The sequence below is a fragment of the Haliotis rubra genome, unplaced genomic scaffold (assembly GCF_003918875.1).
Source record: "Haliotis rubra isolate DU_JTF1 unplaced genomic scaffold, ASM391887v1 Scf227, whole genome shotgun sequence".
NCBI lineage: Eukaryota > Metazoa > Mollusca > Gastropoda > Lepetellida > Haliotidae > Haliotis > Haliotis rubra.
This window is the reverse complement of record NW_025766303.1, coordinates 1,048,483-1,063,661: the sequence shown is the minus strand read 5'-3', so window position 1 is coordinate 1,063,661 and position 15,179 is coordinate 1,048,483. Positions and strand designations below refer to the sequence as shown.

General features: G+C 38.4%; 1 protein-coding gene across 1 annotated transcript in view; it reads right to left on the bottom strand.

Annotated features, from left to right (window-relative positions):
* The window catches only part of LOC124277767 (serine/threonine-protein kinase 38-like), a 66,421-nt gene that overhangs the window by 41,628 nt on the left and 9,614 nt on the right, over positions 1-15,179 (bottom strand). Inside the window, 1 exon segment of the mRNA XM_046713501.1 lies at positions 8,988-9,039. Within this exon segment, the coding sequence (XP_046569457.1) occupies positions 8,988-9,039 (52 nt within the window).

Genomic DNA, 15,179 nt, shown 5'->3' with positions numbered 1-15,179 from the left:
TGTCAGCATCTCTCAGCCAGCTCATGATGGTACTACCAAATCCTAATGCAGAGATGCCAACCCTAATTTAGCTCAAGTAGTATTTTGGTCAAAAACTGATGCAAAAATTAGTATTAACCTTTCCAAAGAATTTTCATATTTAATACAGAATATATAGATCTTCTAAGAACTTGTTATTAACATTGTACTCACCTAAATCAGTAATGATCCACATATTGCTTGATACTGAGTTGCAATTTATTGTGTATAGTACATATGCTATTGATAACATAATTTAATGTATTTTTTTTGAAAATTCGTATATTTTTACTGCTATCATAGTCGCGTATTTAGTGTTGTTTTTTATCGTAATGAATACGATAAATTTGCATGAGTTGGCATCTCTGCTAATGAGTAGGCTCTAATGACAAGCAACAAGATACTAGAGACCAGTCTACCTCAGACAAGAACAAAACCCAGTAACAAAACTCTCACATTAACATAAAACAGTGTAATGACTGTCCTTTTCAATTCACAAAAATGTCAGTATCTAAGTTGGCACCTACACATCAATTCTCCTTGAACATGAACACTATGACTGACTGACTGAGTTCAGTTTTACGCCGCTTTTAGCAATATTCCAGCAATATCACGGCGGGGGACACCAGAAATGGGCTTCACATATTGTGCCCATGTGGGGAATCGAACCCGGGTCTTCAGCGTGACTGAACACTTTGAAAGATCAATTACCTGCACTGACTTCTAAAACCATACTTATTCTTTTGGCTCAAGTGAGGGAGCGAATGAGTGTATTTGGTTTGAACTCCACTTTGAGGGACAGTATTTCAGTTATATCACAGCATGTCAGCTTCATGTGGAAGGAAATCCTGACGTGATATCCCTCTTAAATCAAGATGGACAACCACACCAGCTGATCACAGGATGTACTTATTCTCTCACAGCTGATCCATCAGAGAGCGGATTAACTTCATGTCGTACATTAACATCACTGATCAATTATTTACATAGCTCTAATCACATCAAAGAAAATCAATATATTAGCATGATATGCTGTCCCAGAAAGTATTTTCCTAAATTCATTACTGTCAGCAAGGAAAATCATTCTTAATGCTTGATCAGCTTCAGTTTTCTGACTTCTGATTCACAAGTTTTGACGAAAATACTTACAGTCACTTCCCGCTTAGTGGTATGAAATAGTAACAAAATAACTTGCAACACTTCGAATTTAAAATCTCTAATACTTCATGCCATGTGGTGTGTGGCTGAAAGAATTCAATTCCAATTTCTGTTCAGAAATATCACCAGGAACATTAAGAAATAAGCCATTTGCACACTTCATTTTCACGGGAGTTTCAATGGTCATTTAATAAACTTTCCAGACAAAAGGGGGGGTGCGCACCTCTGCACCCTATCTCTGGGTCCGCCTATGACATTGCCACTTGTTTGTTTGTCCAAGACTAGTGCAGTCTAGGGACTGGTTGATTTCTCCCCTAAACAAGCTATAATACACAAACCACTTGACCAACATGAGGCATGGACTCCATAGATACGACCAATTTTGTCTGCCCTGGTGTTTGTTCTGCTGTCCACATATACAGCTTGAGTGAGTATGGTTTTACGGCAATTTTAGCAATATTCCAGCAATATCATGACGAGGGCCACCAGAAATGGGCTTGACACATTGTACCCATGTGGGGAATTGAACCCGGGTCCTTAGCGTGACGAGTTAACGCTTTAACCACTAGGCTTCCCCACTACCCCCATAATGCTTGATCATAAATATGTCGTACCACAGCTTTTCATCTACAGTCAAAGAATATATTGGACAGTATGCTGTCACCTGCTGCATATCCAAATATATGACAAGAAATCTTAAATGCCATATATTTCTTTACGACAATTTAACTTTCTGTGTTGTGTTTGACCTTTAGGACTCAAAAATCTAATTTTGGGTGTGTATGGTTATGATATCAATATATCTGTCAATGCAGATAATCCATCACCTAGCCAGGCGCACACAGCAAACAATTACACCATACCATATGCCAATCACAAAGTTTGCCTTAGTACTTAACGGTATTGACAGGATCGCAATCGTTGAAAGCAAGGAAAGTCACAAGGCAATCATTCTTCATATACACTTCCTGACAAACACGTATTGGCAATCATCCTATTGCCTTTGAATACTGATCATGACATAACATTTCACATAAATAAATCCATAGATTGGCTTTTCAGCTGAGACTGGAAATAAGGGAGCATTATTCCTCCTGCAAATGATTAAGAATCTGAAACGAGTAAAGCAAGTACTTGATTTCTTGAACAGCTACCCACATTTAGGCTGGCTAAAAAGATTAATAATCGGATGTATTGTCAAATCAAATGCTGTGATTGGGACAGTAGTGGTGTCTGGCAAAACTCAAACTTCATATTATTTGCTTGTGACATTTATTACATTCAGAGTTAACACATCTTGTCTCCCCTTGAAACCAATCCAGGGACCATTTCTGAAATGAGGTCAAACACACTGTGTAACTGGTGTTTAGTTCCCTATTACCTGTAATAGCGACCCACAGCTCTTGACTGACTGACTAACTGAGTTTGGTTTTACGCCGCTTTTAGCAATATTCCAGCAACATCACGGCGGGGGACACCAGAAATGGGCTTCACACATACACACACACACACTGCTCTTGAGGCAGGTGTGCAACTTACAGTCATGTATTGACATCAGTGGCCACATGCTGTTTAGTAGAGGTGGACTGAAGCTAACTATTGATACTGAAGCAGTTCAGGTACTAAATGTTATAAAACTGACCCTGTTTATCCTCTGTGACCGTGGTTAAATATCCTGATACAAGACATACATCATGACAAGATCTGGCAATTGACAAGAATGGCTACTGAAAGGCATAAACAACATTACAAGATTTACCTTTAATGCATCATTGGATATTTATATAGCGCACACTAGTGCATGCTCAAGGCGCTGGTATTTTTTTCCCTCGATCATTGGATGTCAATCTCAACAGCACATCTTATATCAATATCAACTCACTGGGGAGCATACAACTCTTGCTGCCACAAGGCGCACCGAGTTATTGTGGCTTACCTATCCTTACGAGGTACCCATTCACAGCTGGGTGGACTGGGACACATAGTCCGATACTTTGTCCAAGTTTACTGCACGTTGCTGTATCTGCAACTAGGTGTTTGCACATATTCATGTGGCCACCATCTGGTCATATTCTTTTAAGTGCACAGGGTTGTGTACTGTACACTAGGGGTTGTGACAACACTGAAAGAGTCTGCACACAAAGTTGATTCCAAGGTTTTTACACCCGGTCATAGGTGGGCTCGATCCCCGGCACCTTATGCCCACTGGATCACTTGCCTGGCACCTTAGCCAGCTCGTCCACCACGCCATGCATGAAACTCGTTTGTTAACTCTAGCTACACATTCAGGGTAAAACACTTGTTCCTTAATTAAAGTCAGAAATGATAAATCATTACGATACATGGTATGATTTCCAGAAATAATATTTTTATTCAAAGTAAAAACAACACAAGCTGTTTGTATCTACACCAAGTATTTTGTGTATTCCACAACTTCAAAACCAACATGATTGATCAGTTTCAATATTTGACCTAACACTGGTGTTGAACAGCTGTTGTAGTTATGGGAAACCAAATAATCAAAAAAGTAATTACATAAACTTATCATATTACTGTGCATGATATTGTGGTTCCCAGTTAATACTGACTGACTATGTTTTGGGTTTACGTCGCTTTTAGCAATATTCCAGCAACATCACGGCCGGGGACACCAGAAATGGGCTTCACACATTGTACCCATGTGGGGATTCGAACCTGGGTCTTCAGCGTCCCAGTTAATAGGTTCAACTACAGGCTTTCTACACAAGACTCTTCCATTCATGTAGATTTCATGCAAAGTCCTCTCAGTTTGCACAAATACAAAAATATACACTAGACAAAGTGATTGTTTATACTGCACATCAGTTTGGTATTGTGAATTTAACTGGTGTTAATTTCATCTTTAACATCAAAGTTCTACTCAAAATCAGGTTCACATGCTGAACAAATCAAGTTTGATCCTGAAATGCCTGTGCTTCTCCTGCTGGGAAAATGTGCTAAGCTTGAGTTCACTGTCAGAGCCCTGCAAACTGCATTAGCTATGCTAATTTGAGCAATTACAGGTAAGACTTGACCTGCCTAAGGTGAAGAAAACACCTGTGCCGAACGAGCAGGATTTAGGTAAACTCTGGAGCTCTATTTGAGGAGCAAACTGTGTGTTAGATCTTGCAGGAATGACAATAATCGAGTCAAAGTGTAACATGCAAACACTTCTCTCTCTGTGATAATATATACTGACACTTCAATGTGGGAGGCTTGGACTGAGCCCCTGAAACACTTAGTTGGTGCTGGCAAGGCAGTTGTGAAAAATGGTAGACACCACAAGATTAATCTATGTAGTCCACAGCTCTTCTGCTGATAGATTTGGTGACTGAACAAAGGGGAGAAAAAGTTTCACTAGTCTTAGACTAGCATAAAAATGGCAATGTCTGGTACACTTCTATCCTTCATCACAAAGCTAGACACGAAGACCCAATGTCTGGCCCAGACAACTAGACTAGAAGACCAGCCGCAATGTCTAACTAAACTCTGTCCTACTAAAAACCTGCAAAACTACAAGACAAGTAGCAGCGTCAAGCCAAGCTCTATCCTACATTAAACCAAGCCAGGTTAGGAAGGTCCTGGCATTAAAATATCTGGCTCTGATCTACAATGCTGAGATGAAATTAAACTAATTAAAGAAATTTTCCTCTTATCACAATTCATGCAGATTGTTTACTCTAATTGTACATATCACCAGACACCAATCTTCACACAGCGTCAGACCAGAAGGAAAAACAGGTTTGACTGGTATAAAACGGAATATGAGCACATAAGGAAACTATCATCTTCATGGTCAGCTGGAAATACCAATTACTCAGTCCCATTAACCTTAATTACTTTCATACATTGAACAGCAACAAGGAAGAACTTGTTAGTTCACAGAGTAATTATCTACAGGTGTAACAATATGATGAGGCTGTGATATAATACGTATCCCCAATAATAAGGGTGCAATACGATTCGTATTCATAACTTCATATTCACTCCCTCTTCACAGTTGAATCACAGCCCTGACTTGTTTATTTTTAAATTTTAGTCAGCAAAGATTGGATATTGTAAGGGAGAAACACATGACACTGTGCAAATAATGCTATTTATAGCCAACAAGGCAAGACTAGAGAATCTGCTTACATTTGTTCTTGAACGGTCTCTGTTACTATTCACGTTTTCACATCAAAATAACTTGTATTTGTAATGTTATGTAATCTATGTACTGCAGTACAGGAGTTGTCGTATGTTATGTAATATTACACAACTATTATCCAAGTAGTCATTCCATGCTGGTGCCTCCAAATAGAGGTCTTCAATACTTGACCGATTTATAACAACAGAACTGCAATGTGTATCGTCATCTGTCTACAGGGTGGGGAACTCCACACTCTCTTGACTCAGCGGACATCAAACATTTGCTCAGAGGCCGTTTTACCTCTGCTTGGGTCTCTGCTTCTGTATCACAGATGACCTGGACTTTCTTTGTCCAATTTCATGGCTCTGAGCATTTTCTTGTGAGGAGGCATGACAAGAATATATGAAAAGGCTAAAGGAATTATCTACCAAACAGACACAACTTTATGATCATATAGAATAAATATGAAATTTGTCCAAACATATTTTAGTGGTTCAACTGCACCAGAAAAATACTTATGGAAGGAATGTTCAAAGATAAGAAAAACTCTCCTGATTTAATCAAAATAAGTTTATTGGTGCAGTTCCCCATTCATATTTGGAACCTTTTTCCTTATTTTTGTCAGGCATAAACATTATCGGCCAAATAATAAGTTATAGCTACTCCACCAGCATTGAGGTTTTCCTATTTTTGATGAGCATATTAACACATTTTCACCAAATGAATATAATTTAACTAAAATATACAACACAGATAGCCATCATTGAATAATGACAATGAATGATCCAGGATGGCATTACTTTATTCAGCCACTTTTATTACAACTGCAGCCAGATCATAGCAGAGGTCACCAAGAATGGGCTTCAAACTTTGTACCCATACAGTCTCAGCCAAAACATATTTTAGTCTGCTAGCAAACTTGTGTTTCGTAGATAAGTATCTAATCCAACATATGGACTATTTTAACTGAGCTCAGGAACAAATATGAACAAATTTGATAAAACTTGAGTTTAGCTAAATCAGTAAATGTTAAGAATCAAACCAAGGTCTCTTGCATGATGAGGCAATGCTTTAACCAGTGGCCTTCTCTGCTGATGATGTAAACAGTATTCAAACATAACAGGAAGTGAAGAACCAGGTGACCTCTAGCAAAGGTCATGGCACTAAACTGCAGCTGTGGCAGTAGTATAACTTCCAGTCAGTTACTATTGTATAATGTCACTTAACGATACGAACTGAGTGACTGCTGCATAGTGATAAATAAACACACTTCCACTTTATCCCACAAGTATTCACAATGTTTCACATTCTTTCACTTGAAAGACACCTCTCAAAGCAATCAGTCTCTTGCAGGAATTTTAAAAGTTTGGATATATTTGATGGTTTGGAGTTAGGGACGGGGCATAGTTTCAAACTTGTTTTACCAATAATCATGGGAGAGGACCTGAAAAATAGACTTCACATACTGTATTCACCTGACATGCTTTAACCACCAGACAACCCCACTGCTCTTATGTCTTATGACAGAGAAGTGGTTGACAGTATGATGGGCGACCCAGTATGTTTGTCCATGGAATGATACTAACAGTCATTCAACGACACTCTGTAACCACCAAGTCCTTATTGCCATGTGCACCTGCTGTTCATAACAAGACTATTTGGTCTCCACCTCTCAAAGGACCAACAAATTCTATTATACATTAGTCCTTCACAACAAACCAACAACCCAATGCTTCAAATCATCTCGAACAATTATAGGGTTACATACTAGCCAAATGCTTCAGATATTCCTCCTGGCCCCACTAAGCAACTTTGAACAATATTTCTGAACGTGCATCACAAACCTGAACAGAAAATAGGAAATTGATCAAAAGCAAACACTATTCATAATCTACACAACACCTGTCGCTGATTCGAACAAATATCGAAAAATTGATTCGGTGGGAGGACTAAAGCTGAGATAACACAATACTCATCGCTATGTATGTATACACAGTTTCCACCAACCACCACAGCACAATACACACAGACTGTTTAACCTAGCTACTGTCCATAACAGTCCGCTACAAGTTGAGTGTTGTGACACCATGGAGCTGTGGCATCATGAAACAGTCCTCTGCTACTAGGATACCCACACAAACATACTTATCTCATACAAACACAACATGGTTTTCAATTTGTATGGCAACCAGTTACAAGGAAACAGGGCAACATGTCCATAATACGAAAGGAACCAAAATTATTTCAAACTGATATTTTTTTCAATTTCACGTTTCAAAGATAAATGTAAAGAAACATTTAACAAACTTTGAGATTGGCATGTATTTTCTTACCCAAACCAAAAAAAGTGAAAACACAAAAGATGGAAACATCTACATTATCTCAACTTATCCACAGTTGATATTTTTTCTGACATATCCGTGTAAACAATTCCACTTAAGATGTTTCCAGTTTGATAGACCAAACTGACAGCTTTAAGTGTAGAACGTCTAACAGAGACAGATACTGCTCCAGTAAATCATAGCTCCTTATTCTACATACTCGAGAGAAGCCTAATATTACCCAGATCTCAGCACTAAGCTGGCCAGGACAAAAAGCCATTTTACATTTTGTTCCTCTGTAGGGATCTGATCCCTATACAGGGCGTCAGTGAGCAAACCATTACTCTACTATCCCCACTCCCTCCATTTCTCAATAGCCGCATGAAACTATCTCTTTGTTCCCCTGGACTGGTAATGAAGCCACATGACCCTGCTGAATGGGCAGAGCAAGTAAGATATATACACCTAAACTTAACAAGAGTATGTACTGAATGTACAATGATGAATAGCCTTCTGTCTGCGCTTGTCATACTGGCTTAAGCCCAAGTAATAACTTCATTTACCTGCAAAATTGAAAAGGATGACTTAGTTTACAAATAACCCTAGGTTTGCCATACAAAGGCTTGTTTACCATATGATCTGATAAGAAACAATCAATGAATCATGACGACAGATATCTATCTCTATACAATAAGGAGATCTTCGGCAAAAAACATCTTGTTGGCTTATGTTCATCCAATACTTGTTTACGCCCACAGATTGACCTTTACCAATAACGATAAGACCATGCGGCAAAAGGACGTGAGCGTCTCTTATACACTCATGTACTGTTGTCTTGTTGTATTCATTCCTGTTGCTCATAACATGTAATTTTCAACTGAAGAATGAGAATAGCAGGGATATGTGTTTACAGTACACAGACACCGAGCCAATCAGTCCTTGTCCTCAAAGAATGAGTGAGTTTTAGTTTTACACTGCTTTAAGTAATATTCCAGCTATATTATGACAGGGACAACATGTACCCATGTGGGGAATCGGACTCAAGTCTTTGGCATGATGAGCAACTCTGAGAACTTCATTTCTGCTGTCTGCATACTTTCTATAGCCATGTCACGCATGTAGACTGTTAACATGTTTCAAGAAAGTTCTAATATCTCAGGTTTACTTATGGTCAGACATAATTGGTGATGAAAAACAATTTCTATATGTGCACTGTTGGGTCGTATACACTTGGAGCCTAATTTGGCGATCAGTAAGAAAGGTGGCACTGATGATAAACTAATCAAATAATATGCATATTAGCTCCTCTGTTCAGTGTAAATCTCAAAGACAAAAAGACTCACCTGTTCGTCTGAAAGTCCTTCCTCTTCCATTGATTGTTCCAAAAGCCGGTACCTGAATGCAAAAGTCAGTTGTTTAGTCTAGGTCAAGGTAAGCTTAATCAGGGTCAGGGTCATTGCACAAGCTCAACAGATACAGAATGCATCATGATAGTCAAAAACAATTTTTAAAATTGTCAAAAAATGCCTAAATTTCCACAATTTCCTTAGGTGACAAGACAAACATATTCATTCATTTTACTGAACTAGAACTTTTCTTACTCAATGACCATCCAACTACAGACAGACAGGTAAGAAAACCAAATGTTTCTCTCCTTTCCTTCATTTTTGTGAAAGAAGATGAACAGTGACTCTAAAATATGAGTATTCAATTCCTACAAAGAAGTGAGTGAGTGAGTGGGTTTAGTTTTACGTTGCACTCAGCAATATTCCAACTATATGGCGGCAGTTTGTTAATAATCGGATCTGGACCAGACAATCCAGGCATCATCAGCATGAACATCAATCTACGCAAATGTTATATGATGATGTGTCAACCCAGTCAACGAGCCTGACCATCCGATCCTATTAGTCGCCTTTTACGACAAGCATGGGTTACTGAAGGTTAATTCTAACCCGATCTTCACGGGTTCCTACAAAGAAAGAGCTAAAGCACATATTATGAACTTGAAAACATTCAAAGATTAATAGTCCAAGAATGTATACCACAAAACAGTCAGTCAAGGAAAGATAACTCTACCTGAAGACAAAACTCTATAATGTAGAAAATTAGGCAAGGCTCCATTCCAAACCAGGAAAAAAAAATATTATGTTTGAAATGGCCTGCATGACAATGAAAACTATTTGGTTTGGGAGGGTGTAAGCAATAATGCTGTTGTTAGTGAATCAGAACTTCTGTTTTCCTATTTCTGATATCACTACCACTGAAGAGGATAAACCAAAACAAATCCACACGTCACGTTTTCTTCGTCTAAATGGGTCATCCTGTTCATATTTTGGACAATGGTTTCTTTCAACAAGTAATCCTTGCCAAGCAGCAACATGGTCCTCATGTAAAGATCTTTTGATTTAGAGAGTCAATATTGAACCAGAAGGTGTATTAGAACGTCAATAACCCCAACAAAGATTCACATGAAATGTGAGGAGATGCAATTCTCAAAAATTATATTGTTCTGCAAACATTTCTGACAACACTGACACTATTTGCTCAGCCTCGCTGCAGAGCAGATGGGTGTTCTACTATGCATCTCATCTCAATAAATACAGCCCATGGAAGATTACAAGACCACAGTTTAAAGTTGTGTCAGTATTTGGGATAACGTTCTCACACCACAACAAGTGAATTTTTTTTTCCCTAGAAACTCCTTGACCCTAAGGATATGAAATTCATGTTTACAGACTTGGAATTGAAACCATGAGGTAGATTATTTCAACATCATCTTAGAAATGTTTACCTTTTGTGACTACTTTAATAACTTGAGTTGAAGTCAATAATCCTCACTAAATGCTGACTGATGATAGTGACATAAGATTTCTGCATTAAAACACTTTGAACTGAACTTCTTTAGTAAAACTAACATAACTGGTTATATGCTGCTTTTAATCAAAATGGTGCACATTTGTGTTTCTACCACAGTAAACTATATGAAGAGGCCTGAAAAAATAGTATGTTTTTTAGTTCATGATTGAGTTGACATTTAAGACAAAACTTTCTAACTGGATCTGTACTGCTCTGAAAAACCTAAAGCTCCAAGATGTATATATTTCTACTCTATTCCAAGATAACATGCTATTTCCAAGTTATCATATAAAAATGGAGTTATACTGAAAATACGAAAATGTCGTTGTGCCAATGACAAGTTGATTTTGTTTTGGCTCCCTTGATGCGACCATGTAACAACAATTTATGTTCTCAGCAGAAGTATAAGTACAGATGTTGTCCTGTAATATCTGAAGCCTGAGACAGAAGATGAGCAGTATTGCCTACAACAGGATCCATCCCACTTCCTACGTTGTCGGTAACCACCAGAAACCTGGCTGGATAGCCGGACACAACATCAGCTGTTGCTGTCCTGGTCCCCATGAGATAACAACATTTAAACCATGGCTCATTTGTTTCAGACCAGGGTTTAACTGACCGCCAAACCAGTTAAACCCCGGGCCAGAACTACTTTCCAAACAACAAACAAGGAATTTGCGACAAAGTTTTTCCGGAATAATTTACATTTTCAAGAGGTTTTTTTCACTTGAAGTGGATATTGAGGGAGATATTAACACGAGGTGAACACTGCCGTCAGACGGAGCCGCCACTGTGCTCGATGGAGTTATAACATGTCGGTTGTAACAGTTTTCAGAAATTTTGCCGGGACACCCTGCACAACCCGGCGTAAGTATTCTCAATGTACTCACAGGTACTGGCTACATCTTCATCACTGCTTGAATTCATCATAACGTACATATCCAGTCCTATTTGTGAAGATGGAGGCGATGTCAATGTCAAATACGTGTGCTTCCATACTGTACATGTGCTCGGACCAAAGTGGCGATACGCATGCATGTGCCTTGAGGTATTCAGAAAACTAATAATCACTCATGTCAAATGGCCCATGCGAAAACAATAGTAGCCCGAAACAGGAATAAGTATTCGTTAAGAATTTGAAGTAGTTTGAAATGCACGTGCAGGTTATGCAAGACATGCTATCCAGCGTCTGACGTCAGTTGCTTCGATGGGAAAGCCTGTTCACAAGCATGAACGGAAAACATACCTACACAGCAAATGTAGATCGCTATTTTAACTTAAATTTACAGAATAATCAATGAAGTTAATACCATCTAAAGATGGCCATGGTTTAAATAGGTTAGACCACAAGGGCCCCCTGTGTTTAACCGTTGAAATGCTGAGTTAAATCCCTTAGTGCTACGCGTACGCGCTGAGGGATTTAACTCAGCATTTCAACGGTTAAACATGGGGGCCCTCGTGGTCTAACCTATACATAGCACACAGTTCATTAGCCGGGGTAGACTAACGTTTAGTCCCTGAATACATATAATCTTGATAGTAGCAAATAAACCCATTTAAATTGAAAAGGAGCCCCAGTGAGACCAGAGATTCAGGGAGGAAATCTAGACTTGCTTCATATAGGGCTTCAGCATTGCAGGAAGGACTAGGCAGTAGGGAAAATAATGTGGTTCAGGGACTGTGAGACAGACTATAGCCGGGGATACAAGGAAATACTGACACACCATGAAGGAAGTTGCATTGTGTTACCACACACTTGGAGATAAAGAAGGGCTTTGGGATACTTTGTAGTTTGTTGGCCTGGAAAATTGTTTATTTTTTGTTTTATCATTGTTTGGGACACTGCCAACTGGAGGCCAAAGAAAGATAACAAACAAATATTTTGCAAGCATGTTTTCTCTAAATTCTAATATAATCAACATTGATTGATAAAAACATTGTTCAAACATGAAACATGATGTGTGGTGTTTTGATACACCTAAAATCACTCTTTACGGAATAACAGTTACAACAATCAGTATGAAATTCTTCTCCATCAGCTAACACAAACTAGTTTTCCTACAATATTTCCTGACTTTCTATGGCCTATTTCTACTTTCAGTATTGGTTTAAAGGTAATAGATCTTTAACATTGATCAGACATATTCATGTTAGTGGGTGACTGGAGAAAGACATGTTTAAAGATCATCCAATATTTTGTTCCACAGGTATGGGAATTTACCATATTCACTGCAGTATGCAGTCGGTACAAAGAAAACTGACACAACAACAAGAGTGTAGGGACTGACATGTTGGTTGGTTGGTTTATTGTTGAACCCTGCTCTCAGCACTATTCCAGCTATATGGAGGCGATCTGTAAATAATCGAGTCTGGACCAGATAATCCAGTCATCAACAGAATGAGCATCGATCTACGCAATTGGGATACGATGACATGAGTCAACCAAGTCAGCTAGTCGGACCACCCGATCCAGTTAGTCGCCTCTTCACGGGTAGACTGACATGTCCATATTCGGTCTTGTAAGAGGGCGCTTACAAAAATACTTATAGACTGGTTAGTCTGGGGTGTTTATTGGAGCAGTGCATTTAATACAGTAAGCACGGTAGGTCTACTAGTCCACAAAGTGATCTCAGTGCTAGGACTGTTATATAAGTCTATGTTCAAGTATGTTACAATCACCTTAGCTTATAAGCTGGTCTGTGGAATGGTCTCTGGGCTAGTCAGGTTCAGGATTACACTTTTACTATTAGATACAAATCACCTCAGTGGGACATCATTTTACGAAACAGTTAAAACAAAATAAAATAATTCCGCACCCTGGTAAATGTACAGTTCTAGAGTTAACCCTTGCACTTCTAGGATTTTCCAATAAAGTTGGTTCCTTTTTATTATTTTTATTACGTTAAGTTACGAAATGTTTCTCTGAAAAATGTTTTCATTTCATAAACTAGATTGGTTGGTTGGTTTGTTGTTAAACGCCGCACTCAGCAATATTCCAGCTATATGACAGCGGTCGGTAAATAAATGAGTCTGGACCAAACAATCCAGTGATCGACAACATGAGTATCTGGAATGTGTCAAACAGAGACTATCGTCTGTTTAACAAACGATCATAGATTCAAATCGCTATTATTGATTTGTATTACAAGGGGTAAGCACAGTAGTTGGAACAGTGAAACAAAAGCACGTGCAGACATGGTGAGCGTTAATTTAGACCAGCCCTACTTGTTTTCGGTGTTTCATTTAATGTGCATATCCCCTTGTAATACAAACCAATAATAGCGATTTGAAACTATGATCGTTTGTTAAACAAATTTTATCCTAAGTTAAATAAAATTCTGAGATTTATATGTCCAATTGGCAAGGTAAAATCATGAGGATTCGCAATCTTAATTTCACTTTATTTGATTTACTCTTTAGTTTAAAGTGAAATTCATCGGTACGTTTTCACTGCAAACAGACTGTAGATGTTAGTCTACAAGGAACCATGCTCGTCATGAGAAGTGACAAAAAGGATTAGCTGGACATGTTGAGTAACTTGGTTAAATGCATATTAATAATAATTATTATCACAGCCCAAAAGCATGGATCTACATTCAATGTACTCTCTGAGCATGACTTAGTTATTTACAGACTGCAGTCCAAAGCTGTAATCAGAGACCAGTGTTCACGAATGGTGTTTTAAGGTAACAGGACATTGGGTCCTGCAAGTTTCAGGTGTCTGTCTGACCCATTGAAAATTCACAGGACCCACAGAATAAAATTAAACATACATTTCAGAATTAACATTTCTTATAACTGGCACTGAAATTATTAACAAACACAAGATATATAAACAGCAAACAAGTGTCACATGTCAGATATAACAACCTAAGTCAAAGTCATTGTGAAATATACAGTCAGACACTGGGGCCGGCGGGTTGTACACTTCTATCAGACCGTTGGCAAATCTGCCGGATTTGTCAGAGGGTCAGACACTATTCGTGAACACTGAGAGACCATATATTAGATTATATGGTCTCTGCTGTAATATTACTGGTTGTGGTGTTATACAACACACAAACAAACCAACCAAAGGTAATCAGGCAGGATGAATGTTGAAAGCCTTTGAGCAGCTTTTCCCAGATTTACAGGCGTACCACCATGAACAACCATCACATGACCCCCCGCGTCAAAGCAAGGGATAATCCTGGTTACATGTCATACCTGCCAGCATAATAAGATCGCTATCAATCATTGAATATTACTCATATTTAGTGAACAGTCGATTAATGTGTGTCTGTAGAAACAGCTGTTTCCACTGTTGATCAGCTGGTGGAGCACATTAACCAACCACATTCCAACACAAACACGACAGCCTGAGACAGGCATTGATGTTTCAAATACTGTTGGTCTGCTACAAATATTTCCACAGAAAAGGACAAATAATTTAAGATTAATGTGTACAAATTAAGTCCAAAAATTAGCTGGACAAGTGTAAATATTTCAGTAAAAAAGTATTTCACACCGAAAGATAACCCATGAAAACTCCACACTGAGGCCTAAAAATAACTCAAAATTAATTTGACTTTCACAATATATGCATCATTCAGAAATATCTGAGCTTCTTGAAGAAGTACAGAAGTTAGATTCTAAGAAGCATCGTATTGGGCTATAATGCATTTAGATCATACATT